At 38.4% G+C, this 18375-nt stretch overlaps 1 protein-coding gene, 1 long non-coding RNA gene and 1 pseudogene across 2 annotated transcripts; 1 reads left to right on the plus strand and 2 right to left on the minus strand.

The window, feature by feature from the left end:
• The first annotated feature begins 2393 nt into the window (after positions 1-2393).
• LOC127412625 (UBX domain-containing protein 1-like) lies at positions 2394-6713 on the plus strand. Its single transcript, XM_051649169.1, has 10 exons — positions 2394-2466; positions 3032-3094; positions 3176-3229; positions 3313-3434; positions 3554-3629; positions 3736-3927; positions 4541-4592; positions 5861-5983; positions 6175-6352; positions 6481-6713. Exons 2-10 carry the CDS (start codon positions 3036-3038, stop codon positions 6519-6521), a joined length of 897 nt encoding a protein of 298 aa, XP_051505129.1. The 5' UTR covers positions 2394-2466; positions 3032-3035; the 3' UTR covers positions 6522-6713.
• Positions 6714-7443: 730 nt separating this feature from the next.
• On the minus strand, positions 7444-11869 carry LOC127412627 (pre-mRNA-processing factor 39-like; annotated as a pseudogene).
• Positions 11870-14981: 3112 nt separating this feature from the next.
• LOC127412628 (uncharacterized) lies at positions 14982-15764 on the minus strand. Its single transcript, XR_007892463.1, has 3 exons — positions 15633-15764; positions 15411-15535; positions 14982-15185 (listed from the first exon to the last, which is right to left on the minus strand). It is a non-coding gene; the product is annotated as an uncharacterized LOC127412628 (long non-coding RNA).
• Positions 15765-18375: the final 2611 nt, after the last annotated feature.

Consider the following 18375-nt stretch of genomic DNA (forward strand, 5'->3'; position numbering starts at 1 on the left):
AGTTTGTCATTTGTAAAGATATGGTTAATGCAAAACATAAAGGTCTTCCAAGGGATAAAATAGACAGAAGTTTAGACCCACCAGGTTTTTAAACACAATTATCATCTGAAAAAAAAAATATGTTTACATTATTAAATGTTTATTACTTAAATATACATTTACATATCATATAAGACTACATATATACTACACACACACACACACACACACACACACACACACACGCAGAGAGAACATACAGAATATATATATATATATATATATATATATATATATATATATATATATATATATATATATATATATATGATACTATATTACATGCAAGAAATTCTCTTTAGAAAACCTATATGATACCAGTGACAGAAATGAACTTTTCCATAAAGCGCCTTTTATTTTTCAAGGGAATTTTTAATGTTTATGAGAGCATTTATGTTTATAATTAAAATTATATATATATATATATATATATATATATATATATATATATATATATATATATATATACACTATATTGCCAAAAGTATTCGCTCACCCATCCAAATAATTGAATTCATGTGTTCCAATCACTTCCATGGCCACAGGTGTATAAAATGAAGCACCTAGGCATGCAGACTGCTTCTACAAACATTTGTGAAAGAATGGGCCACTCTCAGGAGCTCAGTGAATTCCAGCGTGGTACTGTGATAGGATGCCACCTGTGCAACAAGTCCAGTCGTGAAATTTCCTCGCTACTAAATATTCCACAGTCAACTGTCAGTGGTATTATAACAAAGTGGAAGCGATTGGGAATGACAGCAACTCAGCCACGAAGTGGTAGGCCACGTAAAATGGCAGAGCGGGGTCAGCGGATGCTGAGGCGCATAGTGCGCAGAGGTCGCCAACTTTCTGCAGAGTCAATCGCTACAGACCTCCAAAGTTCATGTGGCCTTCAGATTAGCTCAAGAACAGTGCGTAGAGAGCTTCATGGAATGGGTTTCCATGGCCGAGCAGCTGCATCCAAGCCATACATCACCAAGTGCAATGCAAAGCATCGGATGCAGTGGTGTAAAGCACGCCGCCACTGGACTCTAGAGCAGTGGAGACGCGTTCTCTGGAGTGACGAATCACGCTTCTCCATCTGGCAATCTGATGGACGAGTCTGGGTTGGGCGGTTGCCAGGAGAACGGTACTTGTCTGACTGCATTGTGCCAACTGTGAAGTTTGGTGGAGGGGGGATTATGGTGTGGGGTTGTTTTTCAGGAGCTGGGCTTGGCCCCTTAGTTCCAGTGAAAGGAACTCTGAATGCTTCAGCATACCAAGAGATTTTGGACAATTCCATGCTCCCAACTTTGTGGGAACAGTTTGGGGATGGCCCATTCCTGTTCCAACATGACTGCGCACCAGTGCACAAAGCAAGGTCCATAAAGACATGGATGAGCGAGTTTGGTGTGGAAGAACTTGACTGGCCTGCACAGAGTCATGACCTCAACCCGATAGAGCACCTTTGGGATGAATTAGAGCGAAGACTGCGAGCCAGGCCTTCTCGTCCAACATCAGTGTCTGACCTCACAAATGTGCTTCTGGAAGAATGGTAAAAAATTCCCATAAACACACTCCTAAACCTTGTGGAAAGCCTTCCCAGAAGAGTTGAAGCTGTTATAGCTGCAAAGGGTGGGCCGACGTCATATTAAACCCTATGGATTAAGAATGGGATGTCACTTAAGTTCATATGCGTCTAAAGGCAGATGAGCGAATACTTTTGGCAATATAGTGTATATATATACATTCTTAAATTTAATCATTTAATTTACATAAGTTCTCAAATTGAATAATTATATTGAGAATATATAAAGCATCATACTAATAAAATTAAACCATCAAATCATATTTTATGTGATTATAACTAATTACTAATCTTAGAATAGAATATTACGAATTATTTCAAATGTTATAAATAAAAAAATTAACTTGGGCTTTTTTTTCTTTTCTTTTTTTTTTTTTTTTTTTTTTTTTTTTGCCTCCATATTTAGAATTTCAGTAGCATTTTTGTCACTTTCGGGAGCATTTTGCCACGTGCCCCCTTTTAATTCTGACCCTGCACATTACTATATAAAATATATAATAATAAGTTTATAACCTGTATGACCTATATATGTTTCTACTCTCTACAGAATTATTAACTCATTGGTAAAGATCAAGTGTGTGTTATCGTGAAGATTTATTTATTTATTCAAAATTTAGTTTATGTGCTTTAGTTGTTCACTTATTTATTTTATGTTGTATTAGGCTAGCTCTGCTGTATTTATAGCCTCTATTTCTAAATTCAAAATAAAAGCATTTAAAAGTAAAACGTAGCATTGCATTTAGTCCACCAGGAAGGTTCTGGCGTTCAAGAAAAATGCACATTTTCAAACAGCTTCGTGAATTGTCCGATGCGGAGTGCCGTAGTCGTGTGTGGAAGCGACAGAAGTGTAGAGAACAAATGTAAGTAGCTACGGGGCTATGTGCAAGGCAAATTTATGATGGAATTGAGTGAAAATATCATACCTAGTTTATTGAAGCACTAGTGCTTTCTAAACAAAATAAATAAATAAATAAAATAATAATAAAAAAAAAAATGTGCTATTGCTGGAGCTGAACAGTGTTAGCCTGCCAGCTAGCTGGGTTTGATCATGTATCAGTATAAATAATCGCTGTCGAAACACTTATGATGATTTCAGTTATTTTTATAAATCAGATTTGAGTGTGATATTTAGTGATGTTATTATCAGCCGGAAGCCAGAAGAGTAGAATTAAATAATATTTTTGTTTCAAGCCACTTTGGCAGATTGATCACTTTCTATCTTGGTCACTACTCTTTCTTTATTGTAATTTTTAACCAAAGTATAGTTAATAATTGGGGGAAACCATTTAATGCCCATCCATTTCATGTAATTCATAATCCTGCTTGGGGAGAAAGCTTTTTTGACTGTAGAGCAGTTTTAATTTTTCTGTTTAACATCAAGGCATCTGTAACTCTTATAATAATTTATAATTGTGCTTTTTCCAGCACAATGGCAGAGTGCACTACATTAGAAAGCCTGCTGGAAATGGGCTTTGACAGAAACAGAGCGTAAGTCATGTGTCTCTACATTCACATTGCTGTTTACACAATGATCCAGTACTTTGCACTGACCCATTGGTTGTTTGGCAGGGAGAAGGCTGTAGGACATACTGGAAACCAGGGCATTGAGAGAGCAATGGACTGGTGAGTCACCTGGTTGGAGTCATAATGGATGAATGTGGCTAGTTGTCAAGTGCGGACATGCATACCTTTTTTGAACTGAACAGGTTAATGGAGCACGAGAATGATCCAGATATAGACAAGCCTTATGTCCCACCTGTCGGGAATGTTCTCAGCTCAACAGAAGAACAGATCAGCCCATGCCAGTCTCCTACAGAAACGTCTGAATGTACAATCTTCTGATACTCATTTCATACTCTTTATTTCCTAACAGAATGATCAGGATTTTATCACAAATAAAGTGTTACATTAACATTTACTTTTGCTTTCACCCAAAATAAAAACCAGTCACCGAAAATGTAGCAGAAGAGGGAGATGATAAACAACCCATGACAGAGGAAGAGAGGCGGGAACAAGTAAAACGGTCTGTGTTTTGTGCAGCTGACATCGAAATGTTTTTTTTTTTTTTTTTTTTTTTCCCCCAAAGTACATCTTTGAAAGCTGATGGAAATGATTCCTCTTCACTGCAGACTGGAGGAGTTAATGAGGGCGAGACAGGAGGAAAGGAGAGAGAGGGAGCGACAGGAGGAGATCGAAATAGAGAAGCAGAGGAGGAAGCAAGGACAAGAACTGCTGCAGGTCAAACAGAAGCTTCAGGACGACGAAATGAAGAAGCTGGCAGACCAGCGCAAGAGGGAGAAGATGGAGGACAGACTTGCCAAGTAAGACGAACATTGATGTCAGAGGCGGACTGGCCATCGGGAGAACCGGGACTTTTCCCAGTGGGCCGGTGTTGTGTTGAACTGTTTCACCCATCGGGATCTGTTTCCCCCCAGCAGATCTGTATTGGGGAACAGTATCTGACAGTAACATTCTCCACTGTCAGAATGCGTTCCCCCATGCACTTAAGCCTAACCCTTCCCTACCCTACCTACCCTAACTCTAACCATAACCCCATACCCTATTGGGGCTAGAGGGAAACAGATTCCGATGGGGAACACAATTAGATACAACACCGGCCGTAAAACGAGGCCGCGATATGCCAAAGTGGGCCGCAAAATGCCGAAGGGGGCCACGAAATGGTGCTGCGATATGCCGAAGGGGGACGCGATATGCAGGAGACAAAACACAGGGCTAACCAACAACTTTTCTCCAGGGCTGATTTTTGTTCCCAGTCCGCCCCTGATTGATGTAGATGGTTAGTTTACAGCAGCTGACACAATGAGAGATTCCTGCTGACAGTGGTGCTTGTGTCTGTTATTTGATGCAGCTTTTCAGTCTTGTTGTATTTCATTTATTTAAAGTAGTAACCTTTTCACTGCAATCCTTTCTCAGGCAAAGGGTTAAAGAGAAGATTGCACGAGACAGAGAGGAGAGGGCACGAAAGGTATTATTCATCTGATTAAATTACTATAGATTTGTTAGACATACAGTAATACCTGTCAGGGGCCGTTCACACAGAACCTGTTTTTGCGTTTGTCTGTGCAGTTTATCAATTATTTTTTTTATCTAAACATGCACTAGACAGACATCTTTGACCGCTGTGCCGTGTCTCGCTGTTTTTTCATCGTCTCAAGCTGGAGCACCATGTTGCGGGGGTGGGGGGGTGGATTTGTGACATTTATTTACACATGTATACAATCAGGGATTGTCAACGTTAAAACTATGGTGTGCATAAAAATGAGAAATATTAATAAAATCTGCTTACTGATTACATTACACTGCTATCTCGTATGTCACTGAACAGAGACTTACTGAGCACTGGTACTAATTAAGTGCCCGATGTGGTCTTCTGCTGTTGGACCCATCCGCCTCAAGGTTCAATGTGTTGTGCATTCTGAGGTGCTATTCTGCTCACTACAGTTGTACAGTGGTTATCTGAGTTACTGTAGACTTTCTCCAGTCTGGCCATTCTCTGTTGATCTCTCTCATCAACAAGGCATTTCCCTCCGCAGAACTGCCGCTCACTGGATGTTTTTTGTTTTTGGCACCATTCAGAGTAAATTCTAGTGACTGTTGTGTGTGAAAATCTCAGGAGATCAGTAGTTACAGAAATACTCAAACCAGCCTGTCTGGCACCAAAAATCATGCCATGATTGAAATCACTGAGATCACAAATTTTCCCCATTCTGATGGTTGATGTGAGCATTAACTGAAGCTCCTGACCCGTATCTGCATGATTTTATGTATTGCGCTGCTGCCACACGATTGGCTGATTAGATAATCGCATAAATAAGTAGTTGTACCTAATAAAGTGCTCAGTGTGTGAATATTGCTAGTTAAACAATGATGGAAAATGTAATTGCTAATATGAAGGGGGCCCATTTGGTCCCACAAAGGAATGTACCATGCACAAGGGGGGCCTCACATCGAAAAAGTTTGATAACCGTGGCAAGTTTAAAAGAACTTCAACTTTCTTCAACTTGAGACACCTTTGTCTGTTCTATTCGTTGCTCTGTCTAGCTTTTTTTTTTTTTATGGCAAGAACACATTACTTTGAATGTCCCTAATTAGCACTCCTTATCCTTGCTGTTTTCTTGGCTACTTTCTGGCTTTTACTTTTTGCTGGTTTACATTACTGTTAAATAATCTGTCATGCCTACTACAGTACATTAGGAATATAATGAACGAGTAATAAAACCTGTTTCTGTGCAGTTTGGTGGAGGCTCATCAAGCACAGATCTGTCGTCTCCCCCCTCTGAAGCCCCTCCCCAGTCTCTACCTGAGAACCAAGGGCCTCCTCCAGCCAAGAAAGAGTATGATGAATGTCGGATACAGGTACTGAAAATTTACAAAATATTTACCATTTTTATCCTCATTTTGTTGTAAATTTACAATGCCATGAGATTTGTAACTATTATAAGATTTTAAATACTAAGAATTGGATTTTGAAAAGTGCCTGAATCGCTTGCCAAAAATGATTCGACAAATACATCAGACATTACAAACACCCCTCCTCTGTTATTTAGGTGCGTCTTCTGGATGGGTCTACCTTGAGTGCCGTCTTTAAGGCTCAGGAACCTCTGGCTGCTGTTAGAGTTTATGTGCAGATGAACAGGGCAAACGGGGAGGATTTCAACCTCATCACCCCATACCCCAGACGCGTCTTCACGGATCTGGACATGGAAAAACCCCTTCGTGAGCTGGGTGAGAGAACTTGCTGTTGGTCTAAAAGGCTATATTTGGAAACCAAGTAATTGCAGATATCCTTAGTCTTGACACATTTACTTCAGTCTTTGTGATTAACAGCCATTTGTGGGTTTTTTACTTGACAGGTCTGGTGCCTTCTGCTGTCCTTGTGGTTATCAAGAAATGAAGGGAAACAAATATAAATAGCGTTCTTCCACATGTCCATGCAAGATCAAACAGATGTCTATCAAAGCCTATCAAATAAGACTGCTACAATGGTTTCATTCAACAAAGCACCAAACATACACTGCATTAGAGCTTAATCCTGTCACTCTCAATTAAAGGTTGAGTGAGTTTTCACAATAGTGAATCTCGAGAAGGTGGTTGTGATTTTTTTAATATATTTTTTTTGCCATGTAGAAAAAAAAAAAGCCTTCATTTTTAACAATAAAAATTATTACACCAGTCTCAGTTATCTGATCTTAGCTTTAGCATTTGAAAGTGAAGGCAAAAGCTGTAAACAAGCAGGAGCTTTTGACAAAATGTACCTTATTCATGAAACAAGCAGTATTGTTTTTTAATTCAATGTATTTATTTATATAAGAATGGTTTCACAAATGATTTACACAAATTCGTTTTGTTTGAGTTTCATAAATGAGGCCCAATGACATTAAAATCTTCAAATTATCAATGAGCCGGTAAGAGCCTGTGCAATGCCACATTTATGTTCAAGTTTGAAAAAGGGAAATCAGCTATTTTATAATAGCTTTTTTCACTGAAAATGCAACCAGTCTAAAACATCAAGAAAGCACTTTTGTGAATATGAAAAAAAAAAAAAAAATCACAATTCAGGATGCAATAGTTTCCCCAACTGCTACTGTTCTCTGTATAAAATATTTAAGTTATCATACTTCATTACTAGCATATTTTAATAAAACAACTTCGTTACCTGTATTTTATCAGAATAGTAAGATGTTGACTACACAGTATAAACAATTTTTAAAACATACTGTATTTTAATTACTTGCGACAAAATGGTCAACGTTCACATAAAATGTTTCAGGGATACAATAAATGTGACTGAATTCACACAATTCAGGTTAAGTGAGAGTAACAGCAATTAAAAGCACACAATTTAAAAAGCTTGTACATTTCACCCCTCACTTTTTTTAGTGCCCCGCATACTGGCTCATAGTTAGACAATTCTCTGTGTGGTTTTGGGAAGACTGAAGATGCTTGAGTGAATCATATGAAGCAATACCCCAGACCTCAGTCTCTGAAGAGATATAGCTGGGAGGGTAGCACTGATTGTACTGGTTCCAAGGGTTCTGTTAGGCGCCATATGCCCTGTACTGCTGCTGCTAAGAAACGGGGACAAGATGTGTTCATAATAAACATTTTTAATCAAGATGCAGTTTCTTTGAGAGGCCATATTGCCTCCTATTGGGTAGTGCAGTGCTTTAAAGACCCCATGAAATGCTTGACGAGCGCAGTTTCTTCATTTGTGTTGACGTATTTCCTGTTGAAGCAAGAAATTTGGGCAGACATATCAAAGTGCACACCCCTTTTAGATAGCCAACAGGCTTTAGTTGCATCACTACCATGAACCCTTGCCATGCTCAAAATAGCATACTACTACCATAGCATCATGGTAGTATGCTATTCTCAACTTAGCTATGATTTGCTACTTGCTGGTCATACACATTTCACAGGGTCTTTAACAATATGGCATATGTGCAAATTAAAGATTCCTCACTGTACCTGGTACCAGCTCCCATAACTCCCATATGATCCACTCATGTCTACGCCCATTATAGGAGGAGGTTGTGTTGTCATGGGAACGTGGGATAGTGGGTGGAATGGTCTGTGGAGGCACCATCATCACAGATCCATCATCCATTTTACTCATCTTTCCTGGATCATCACTATCACTACAGCAATATAAAGAGAACACATTAAAAACACCCTTCACAGGAAAACTCACAGATTTTCACAGAGGGTTTGTTTTGTTGAACTCACCCATTCGCTGCTCCTCTCTTTCCATTGTGCTCCATTAGCAGATTTTGGTGCTCATCATACATACTTAACACACTGATAATAAACGAAAAAAAAAAACAAAAAACAAATGTAAAAAGAGGTAATAATGTGGAAGCAGCAGAAGGAAAGTTAGAATGTACTGTGTAGTACATCCAATAAAAAGGCAGATTTCAAACATTTTTCACTTGTGCTACTTCCACAATGGTTTGAATAGATTCTGACCTCTGTACTGTGGTCCCGAAATCCTCAGCATACTGCAGGCCATGTTGAGAGAAAAATATTTTGGTCTTTGGGAGAGAGGAGCAGCAAGAGCTTTGGCCACACACTGCTGGACCCTTCCTCCAGTAGCCTGCAGGTCACCTGACATCTCCAAATCCAGAAGGTTCTTCTATAACCTACTGTTATCCTGAAAAGCCAATCACAGAATATCAAAATATCAGTGATTTAATCCTGCAAGCTAATAGTGATGTGGTGCATCATTTGCTGTATACTGTGAAAATATATCCAGAATAAGCATTGTTACTAGGGTCCTAATGTCCCTGTCCTATTTTACTCCAAAATAATAAGAATAAAAAAACAAGAAATTATATTTTGCATATGGAATATAAATGGGTTCCTTCACCCAAAAATGAAAATTCTCATTTACTCACCCTCATGCCATTCCAAACATGTATGACTTTCTTCTGCTGAACACAAAGATTTTTTAGAATATCTCAGCTCTGTTGGTCCTTACAATGCAATTGAATGGTGATCAGAACTTTGAAACTCCAAAAATCATGAAGGCCACATAAAAGTAATCCATAAGACTCCAGTGATTACATCCATGTCTTCTGAAGTGATCCAGTCACTTTGGATGTGAAACAGATAAATATTTCAATCCTTTTTATTACTATAAATTTCCACTTTCACTTTCAGAATGTGAAAGTGAAAGTAGAGATTTATAGTAAAAATTGATCTGTTTCATATTGCTTCTGAAGACATTGATTAAACCACAGGAGTCTTATGGATTACTTTTATGCTGCCTTTATGTGATTTATGGAGCTTCAAATGTCTGGTCTTCATTCACTTGCATTGTATGGATCTACAGAGCTGAGATATTCTTCTAAAAATCTTCATTTGTGTTCAGCAGAAGAAAGAAAGTCATACACATCTGGGATGATAAGAGAATTCTGATTTTTGAGTGAAATTAAAGAATATTGAAGACCTTTTTTTACATTGTGAAATCATTTTTTATAGTACATTTTACACTCCCAATTCTAAATACCACAATGCAAAAAGAATATGGTCATTATAATATCTCATAACCGTTTCCTTGGTACTGCCTACAGCATTTTTTTTTTTTTTTACTGTAATTCAATCATATTTGAAAACAATTGTAACAGTAAAAGTAAAACGTCCGAATGCATTATGGTAATGAGAATTGGGGGATAAAATGTGCTTCCAGAAAAATGTCACAACACAAAAAGTCTTAATGGTCCTAAATGTAGGCTTCAATTTCTTCATGCAAAATATAATGTAATAATATTTAGTATTGATTTGGGATCAGGATTTTTTCTTGACCCAGTAAGATATAAAGACAGCAAAACATAAAATGTAAAACAGGGCGAGCTTTGTCACTTGTGTAATACCGTACTGAGCTCTATTGCCTCCTGTTGAACAGTGCAGGCCCTGGCTGGGTTCTTGCACAGCTTGAGAAAGAAGCGGAAAAATTTGATAGAGTAGAAAGCACAAAGTGAGGGTTTTTCTTTACTCTGTTCCAGTGCCTCCTTTAGTAACAATTCTGCCACATCCAGACGACCTTCCCTCCTTTCCAGACCAACCCTCCTCAAACGCACCGCAGCTAAACCAGGCAATGTCGTCTCCAGAGACTCTAGAATCTGCTGTGCCTCTGAAATATTACCTAGAAATGTTTGAAATTGAAAGAAAGAATATGTAAACATTATGGGTTAAGTCAAGAAATTAAAAGCCATACAAATCCCAATTTATGTTATAAATCACTAAAATGTCTATGTGATTTTCGGTGCTAAATTGATCTCACCATGCTTTTCTTTGAATGAGGACCACTGAAGTTGGATGCGGCGTTTGTATGGAAGATGGCTTGCACAAGCTCTTGGGTACACACTATGAACTTCCTCCATACTCCGTGGTTCCAGGTAATGCACATACTGTAACACACACAAACGCATTTCAAATGATGGCAAAAACACTACAGTTCTTGCAAATAGCACTATAATAAACACTGATAATCCTGTTTTCCATAATAAGGCACTTCTATAATAGGCTTCTGGATCTCCTTCAACTTACTTTATCCCATACATTTACATTTACATTTATGCATTTGGCAGACACTTTTATCCAAAGCGACTTACAGTGCACTTATTACAGGGACAATTCCCCTGGAGCAACCTGGAGTTAAGTGCCTTGCTCAAGGACACAATGGTGGTGGCTGTGGGGATCAAACCAGCAACCTACCAGTTCTGTGCTTTAGCCCACTATGCCATCACCACTCCACTATCCCAGAATTCCTCACAGAGTGTGCAGGCAATGAGACAGCGCTCAAACAGAATTAGTACTCTCTTGTGTCCAGCCACACACTCATTTTTGGAGCTTTTCTGGCCTTCCACAGACATCCTTTCAACATCCATCGCTGCTGTCTCAGCCTCTGCCATCTCCCAGTCCAGATAACTCTGCCAGGCTTTCAGCTGGGCTCTGTCCAGAGGCTTCACACGGAAATACGGCCTTTTAATCTGAAACAGAGTGAGAGGGAGCAAGAAAAAAAGTGAAGAAACAGACTAGTGAAACAAGAAAATGCAAGAGAAAGTGACAAGTTAATAAGGCTCTTACAGCATCCCCAAAGTTCCATCTCTTTCTGACTTCTGCTGCATTTTGCTGGTACACCTCCTCTCTGCTGACCAACAGAAGCGCCTTCATTTTCTGTACTCCCTCTTCCTGTAATAAATCTGAAGAGATGAAAGATGTTACTGGTCAAAATGAGTTTTTATGATTTGGCTGGTCAGCATTGTTAGCGTTAGACAGCATCAATTGGAAGAAAACATTTATGGAAAGTGAGTTACCGAGTCCTTTCCATTGTCTGCAGTCTCTTCCTCATCTGGAGGTCTCTCCTCTTCATCAGCAACGATATCAGATCTCTCATTTTTGGCCTGAATTTGGCTCTGTTTGTACTCAGCCCTCACCTTTCTGTACTCCTCTGGGGACAGGACGTCCTGAGGTGAGTGGGAAGTTAAGTGTGTTTTTAGTCAGAGGGAAGAGACAGAAATTGAGAAAGAGTACATCAGCCTTGTGCAACACAAGTGTCACAATGATTTTTATGGACTCTGAAAGAAAAATAATTTTTGTGATATTTTGGTGATCAGGATTTGATGTGCTTAACTGAAAGTGTTTGACAGTTTACCAATTAGGCTTGTGTTATGCATTCAGCTGCATCTAAATATAAAGGGGGAAAGAGATCACAGAATATGAGTGTGAGAAGAAATGGTAACAAATTCTCACAAATCCATGCTCCTGCGTGTGTGTGTGTGTGTGTGTGTGTGTGTGTGTGTTACGTAAATTGGTGTGCGTCAAATCTGAAGTGTGCGAGAAAAAAAATGATTATAACACAGGCTCATAAGGTTCATGAGTATACTTTTCATAGTGCGTGTTGTAAAACTGTGAGGGGACCCGCAGTACTCGGTCATAGACCGCTGTTACAGCCTTTAGGTTTCCCTGCTTCTTCTCCTTCTCCCACTCAGCATACAGATCCCACAGTCTGTCTGAATGGAAATCCCAGCCAGCAGCTGCCACTGCCTCCTCAAACACTCTGAGAAGAGATGAGAGAAGAGGAACCAAAAAGACTCTGGCCTTGAAAAACCATGAAAATGTATCTGAAGTATATGCTTTGTTTTAAGTTGCTTTGGTAAAAAGGCAACTTATATGAAAATAATGTAGTGAATAAAAATTTGATTGAAAATACTGGAAGGAAACAGGAAGTGGATCGGGGACATGGCATTCAAGCAGTGCTTTGTGGTCTGACATGCTATACTTCATTTAAAACTACTTTAAACATGTTTTCTAACTACTGTACAATTCTAATACAATGCAATTTTATGACCTTATATTAACTGGAAGACTACATGGAATATTTGTATATTTACTCCACATAAACATGATTGTTTAAGTGCACTGCTAAAAGCTAAAATCTGACAAAACTTAAAATAACATGACTAAAAATTCTGAAAAACTTTACATTTTAGACCCAACCTAAAATTTTAACCCAAAATCCTGATGTTGAAAAAAGCAGCATAAAAGTAATCTATAAGACTCTAGTGCAGGGGTCGGCAACCTTTTTACATGGAGTGGCATTTTTTATTTTCCTAGTTAATGGCTGTGCCGACGTCACATGTTTATTCTATAGACTACTGACAAAGTTCTCCAAAATTCCAAAAAAAAAAAAATATTGTCATTTACAGCATTTATTTGCAGAGAATGACAACTGGTCAAAAAAAAAAAATATTGTCATTTACAGCATTTATTTGCAGAGAATGACAACTGGTCAAAAAAAAAAAAAAAAAAAAAAAGAAAAAGATGCATTGTTTTCAGACCTCGAATAATGCAAAGAAAACAAGTTCATATTCATTTTTAAACAACACAATACTAACGTTTTATCTTAGGAAGTGTTCAGAAATCAATATTTGGTGGAATAACCCTGATTTTCAATCCCAGCTTTCATGTGTCTCTGCACGCTTTCCACCAGTCTTTCACATTGCTGACTTTATGCCACTCCTGGCACAAAGATTCAAGCAGGAATTCATCAGACACTGGAATGGAATATCGCGCGCCGTTTTGCAGCCCTCTTCAGCCTGTCATGACCCGTTCAGCTGATCGCAGCCCGTTCGCCCCGTTTCTCGGCCTGCCCACCGGGAAAGGTTTCAGTTCTCCCTATGGACAGTCCGACCCTGTGTAGAGATACTGAGTTAAGAAGTATTTGGAGTGGTCTCTTAATTTTTTCCAGAGCTGTATTTATATGTACATTTATGTGATTTTCCGAAGTTTGAGTCCACTTGTGAAAATGTTTCTATTTTGCATTTTTCTAATTTAATCCTGTATTTTAATTTTAATTACAAATGATATTATCAGCATAACAATTTGAGTGAAAACCCAATGATTATGATATAATCATGATCCTTCATGTGAATTTTCACAGAGCATCTTAAATGCTTTAATGAAAGACAACCTGTCCTTTTGTAGGCTACTAAATGAGTTACAGTTAATGTCACAAATTTGCTTATTTGATTACTGATAACGAAATTTTGTGCAATCTTAATATTTCTTATATTATGTCATACATTTTCAAAATCGCACAGAGGGGTAATTACTAGCACGCAATCAACAAGGAGAGAGGAGCAGACTATTTTACTTGTATGAAGTTTTTCGCACCTGCATTCCAATCTTCCAGTCTTGATGTAATCCTTCCTCATGATCACACAGTGTGTTTTCATCAGCTAAATGGGAGACTAAACACTATTAAAGTGTGACGAGACTCGCACTGCGCGTGCAAGCCATTTGCGCATCACAAGCCGATAAACTATTTAACACTTTTCGGTGAATCGCACCTACAAAATCCTAAAACTTTATTTCCAGGTTTAATTTATATTTTGATTAGACTCAGATATTAATGTTTTCTCTTTTAATGTAATTTTGAGTATGACTGGTTTAAGGAGGGTGTACCTGTATGCTGGGTTGGAAATCTCAAGGATTCATAGTGGTGTTTCCTAATTACATCACGTGTTGTTCTGAAAGCAAAAAGAAACAAATGAAACACGGAATGATGGCTGTCATCCGCACAGCCTGCCCGAAGCGAAGCGGGCGCATTTACTCACGTGATTAACCAAACGTGAAGCGCTGCCGGCTCGTGATGTGCGAATGGCTTGCACGCGCTGCACGAGTCTGTTGTGTATACTGCAGTCTCATCACATTTTTATTTTTATACGTTTAACAGTCTACTCCTCTCTCACTGTTGCTGGCGCGCCAGTGATTACCCCTCCACGTGCCAGCATGTGCCATAGGTTGCCGACCCCTGCTCTAGTGGTTTAATCCATGTCTTCTGAAGTGATCTATTTGGTTTTGGGTGAGAACAGACTAAAATATAACACCATTTTCCACTGTACACCTTGACATTGCAGTCTCTAGGCATGATCATGATTTGAAGCTCGCTTGCAGAGTGCTAGGAAGTGTGCGAGCTTGAAATCACAATCGCCAAGGTGACTGCTGATGTCAAGATTTATAGTGAAAAATGAGTTACATTTTGGTCTGTTCTCATCCAAAACTGATAAGATCGTTCAGAAGACATGGATTATACCACTGGAGTTTTATGGGTTACTTTTACATTACCTTTATGTACTTTTTGGAGCTTCAAAGTTCTGATCACCATTCACTTGCATTGTATGGACCTACAGAGCTGAGATATTCTTCTAAAAATCTTCGTTTGTGTTCAGCAGAAGAAAGAAAGTCATACACATCTGGGATGGCATGAGAGTGAGTAATTGATGAGAGAATTGTTAGAGGTGTTGAATCTTGGAAGAGTCCTAAGAGTTGAGAAGAACTTAAAGAGTGTCTTAAGTTATATAAAAATGGAAACAGATGCATTGTGTTAAAAAAGCTGGAAAAGTAGTGTTTATGGAGTAGTTTCTCTGTGGTACCAGTGGATGCGCTGTGCTGACTCAGGTAGGTTCATGTTGAGCGTTCCCAGCAGCAGGATGATATAGTGAATCCAGAGATCAACACTAAGAGGGATAACCTTCAAACCTCGTTCACACACCTGTCAGGGGGGAAACTATGCTGCACCCTCATTTACAACATATCTTTGAATATTACAAACTTCATAATCAGAATAGTCAAGTCAGTATATTTGCACAGTGCTTTTCACAATACAAATAATTTCAAAGCAGCTTTACAGAGCAAGCTGAAGGCAAATGTGGTAAACTCCATAAAATTCATCCTCCAGAAACATTCATCTTTGCATGATGGACGTGCATGTTCTTACCTCTTCAACTTTTGGTTTTGACCGGACCGTCTCTCGAGATCTGCATATTTTTTCCAATAACTGTAACACAGAGGGTACCTTGCCAGAAAGGCATTGAGGGCTTGATGACAAGCTCTCGTGTGGCCCTGCAATAAATGACTTTTATAAGAAGCTCTAGCTCCAACGACAAAGTAGAAATGCATCCTTAAATATAAAGTTATTGGTTGCTGACATTGTAATCACCTCTTGTTCACAATACTGCAGAAGATAAGTCCAGCTGTTGAAATACTGAGGACTGTCGCAGGTCAGTTTCCAAAGTTTCTCGAAGTCTGCAGGCAATTCTCCCTCTTCCTCCTCCTCCTCCTCTCCTTCTGCTGTATAGGACACTGCTGCGGCACTCGTGTCTCCCCCATCAACACCACTCTCTTCTGACCCAACAGCATCGGGCTTGGGACGTTCTGCAACCTCAGGCTCATAAAACCCTGTCATTTAAACATATGTCTCTGATTAAATGCACAGCAATTCATTTAATTCATTAGATGGAAATTGGTTCTGTAATAAATGTAAAAATCGTTCATCCCAGTCAACTTTTAGTATTGCAGTAGGTAAAATGACAATAAATGAGAGATTTAGGGGTGGTTATATCGCTGCTGGTGTGCATGTGTCTTTCTGGACACAGTTTTAAACTTTGTTGACGACAGGTGTTTTAAGATACTAACAGTGGTCTACAGCTATGATCTTGAAATGAAACTGATATAACGTGTGTTGTGAGTGTGAAACATCCATTAAAAAATAGAATAACTCTTTTAGGATCAAAATACAGAAGTCCTGTATTAATACTCGAATAGTTAGCTCACTAATTATATTATGAAGACGCGCTAATGTAATAACTGATGCATTAAAGCATTTTAGGAATCAATAAGACAATAAGTTAGATACAGACACGCTTACAATCTTAGAGTTTTGGTAGGTAAGTTAAAAAGTGAAAACATGAAGGGTTTGTCAGATGCCCATTGTTGCTCAAGTCCTCTGTGCTTTCCACCTCCATTATTGGCCACACACATAATATGCCACTGCTGCTCATTCATTTCACTGTCGCAGTAGATTGACGAAATCAAGATCGCTGACGATTTGATTTTTATTTAATTTACTTTTTCTTTTCATATCATTTTTTATGTTATTTTTCCATTTCATTTTTTATGTAATTTTATTATATTTAATTTTTTATTACAGTTTTTAATCGTATTTTGTTTTTATTTGTTTTTATTTCAATTTAATTGAATGTTTTACGATTTTGTATTTTAATGAACAGAAAAATGAACTTCAAAGGAATATCTGGGGTTCAACACAAGTTAAGCTCAGTCAACAGCATTTGTAATATAATGTTGATTACTAATTGTTTTTTTTTTTGTTTTTTTTAAAGCAAAAAATGAGTTTACAGTGAGACTATGGAAGTGAATGGGGTCAATTTATGGAGGGTTTAAAGGCAGAAATGCGAAGCTTATAATTGTATAAAAGCACATTAAATCATCTGTTTAAACTTGTGTATTATTTGAGCTGTTGTTTAAATCATAATTTTTACAGCCATTTTAGGGTTTGTTGACATTACATGGTCATGGCAACGAAGTTGTAAAATTGAATATAACTTTACACAGAAAAGGTTAGTAAGTTATTTTATCACACTAAAATCATGTTAACACAAATATTGTTTATGTTTTGTGGCTTTTCGTTTGAAACAGTGAGTATTTTAACATTTACGGATTGGCCCCCATTCACTTCCATTGTAAGTGCCTCACTGTAACCCAGAATTTTGCTTATAAGAAAAGGAGGGGCAAGCCAGTATATACATTTGTGCTCAAAAGTTTGCACACCCTGGCAGAAATTGAGAAATTTTGGCATTGATTTTGAAAATATGACTGATCATGCAAAAAAAAAGTATTTTATTTAAAGATAGTGATCTTATGAAGCCATTTATTATCACATAGTTGTTTGGCTCCTTTTTAAATCATAAATGATAACAGAAATCACCCAAATGGCCCTGATCAAAAGTTTACATAACCTTGAATGTTTGGCCTTGTTACAGACACACAAGGTGACACACACAGGTTTAAATGGCATTTAAAGGTTAATTTTCCACACCTGAGACTTTTTAAATTGCAATTAGTGTCTGTGTATAAATAGTCAATGAGTTTGTTAGCTCTCAGGTGGATGCACTGAGCAGGCTAGATACTGAGCCATGGGGAGCAGAAAAGAACTGTCAAAAGACCTGCGTAACAAGGTAATGGAACTTTATAAAGATGGAAAAGGAAATAAAAAGATATCCAAAGCCTTGAAAATGCCAGTCAGTACTGTTCAATCACTTATTAAGAAGTGGAAAATTTGGGGATCTCTTGATACCAAGCCAAGGTCATGTAGACCAAGAAAGATTTCAGCCACAACTGCCAGAAGAATTGTTCGGGATACAAAGAAAAACCCACAGGTAACCTCAGGAGGAATACAGGCTGCTCTGGAAAAAGACGGTGTGGTTGTTTCAAGGAGCACAATATGATGATACTTGAACAAAAATGAGCTGCATGGTCGAGTTGCCAGAAAGAAGCCTTTACTGCACCAATGCCACCAATCCTGACAAGACCAAAATAGAGCTTTATGGTCACAACCATAAGCGCTATGTTTGGAGAGGGGTCAACAAGGCCTATAGTGAAAAGAATACCATCCCCAGTGTGAAGCATGGTGGCTCACTGATGTTTTGGGGGTGTGTGAGCTCTAAAGGCATGGGGAATCTTGTGAAAATTGATGGCAAGATGAATGCAGCATGTTATCAGAAAATACTGGCAGACAATTTGCATTCTTCTGCACGAAAGCTGCGCATGGGATGCTCTTGGACTTTCCAGCACGACAATGACCCTAAGCACAAGGCCAAGTTGACCCTCCGGTGGTTACAGCAGAAAAAGGTGAAGGTTCTGGAGTGGCCATCACAGTCTCCTGA

The sequence above is a fragment of the Myxocyprinus asiaticus genome, chromosome 22, assembly GCF_019703515.2.
Source record: "Myxocyprinus asiaticus isolate MX2 ecotype Aquarium Trade chromosome 22, UBuf_Myxa_2, whole genome shotgun sequence".
In the NCBI taxonomy this organism is placed as follows: Eukaryota; Metazoa; Chordata; class Actinopteri; order Cypriniformes; family Catostomidae; genus Myxocyprinus; species Myxocyprinus asiaticus.

Coding starts and splice junctions, on each gene's coding strand:
- LOC127412625 (XM_051649169.1), top strand. CDS start 3,036: ATGGCAGAGTGCACTACATTAGAAAGCCTGCTGGAAATGGGCTTTGAC. Junction 3,095..3,175: donor GGCTTTGACAGAAACAGAGC/GTAAGTCATGTG, acceptor GTTGTTTGGCAG/GGAGAAGGCTGTAGGACATA. Junction 5,984..6,174: donor ATGATGAATGTCGGATACAG/GTACTGAAAATT, acceptor TCTGTTATTTAG/GTGCGTCTTCTGGATGGGTC.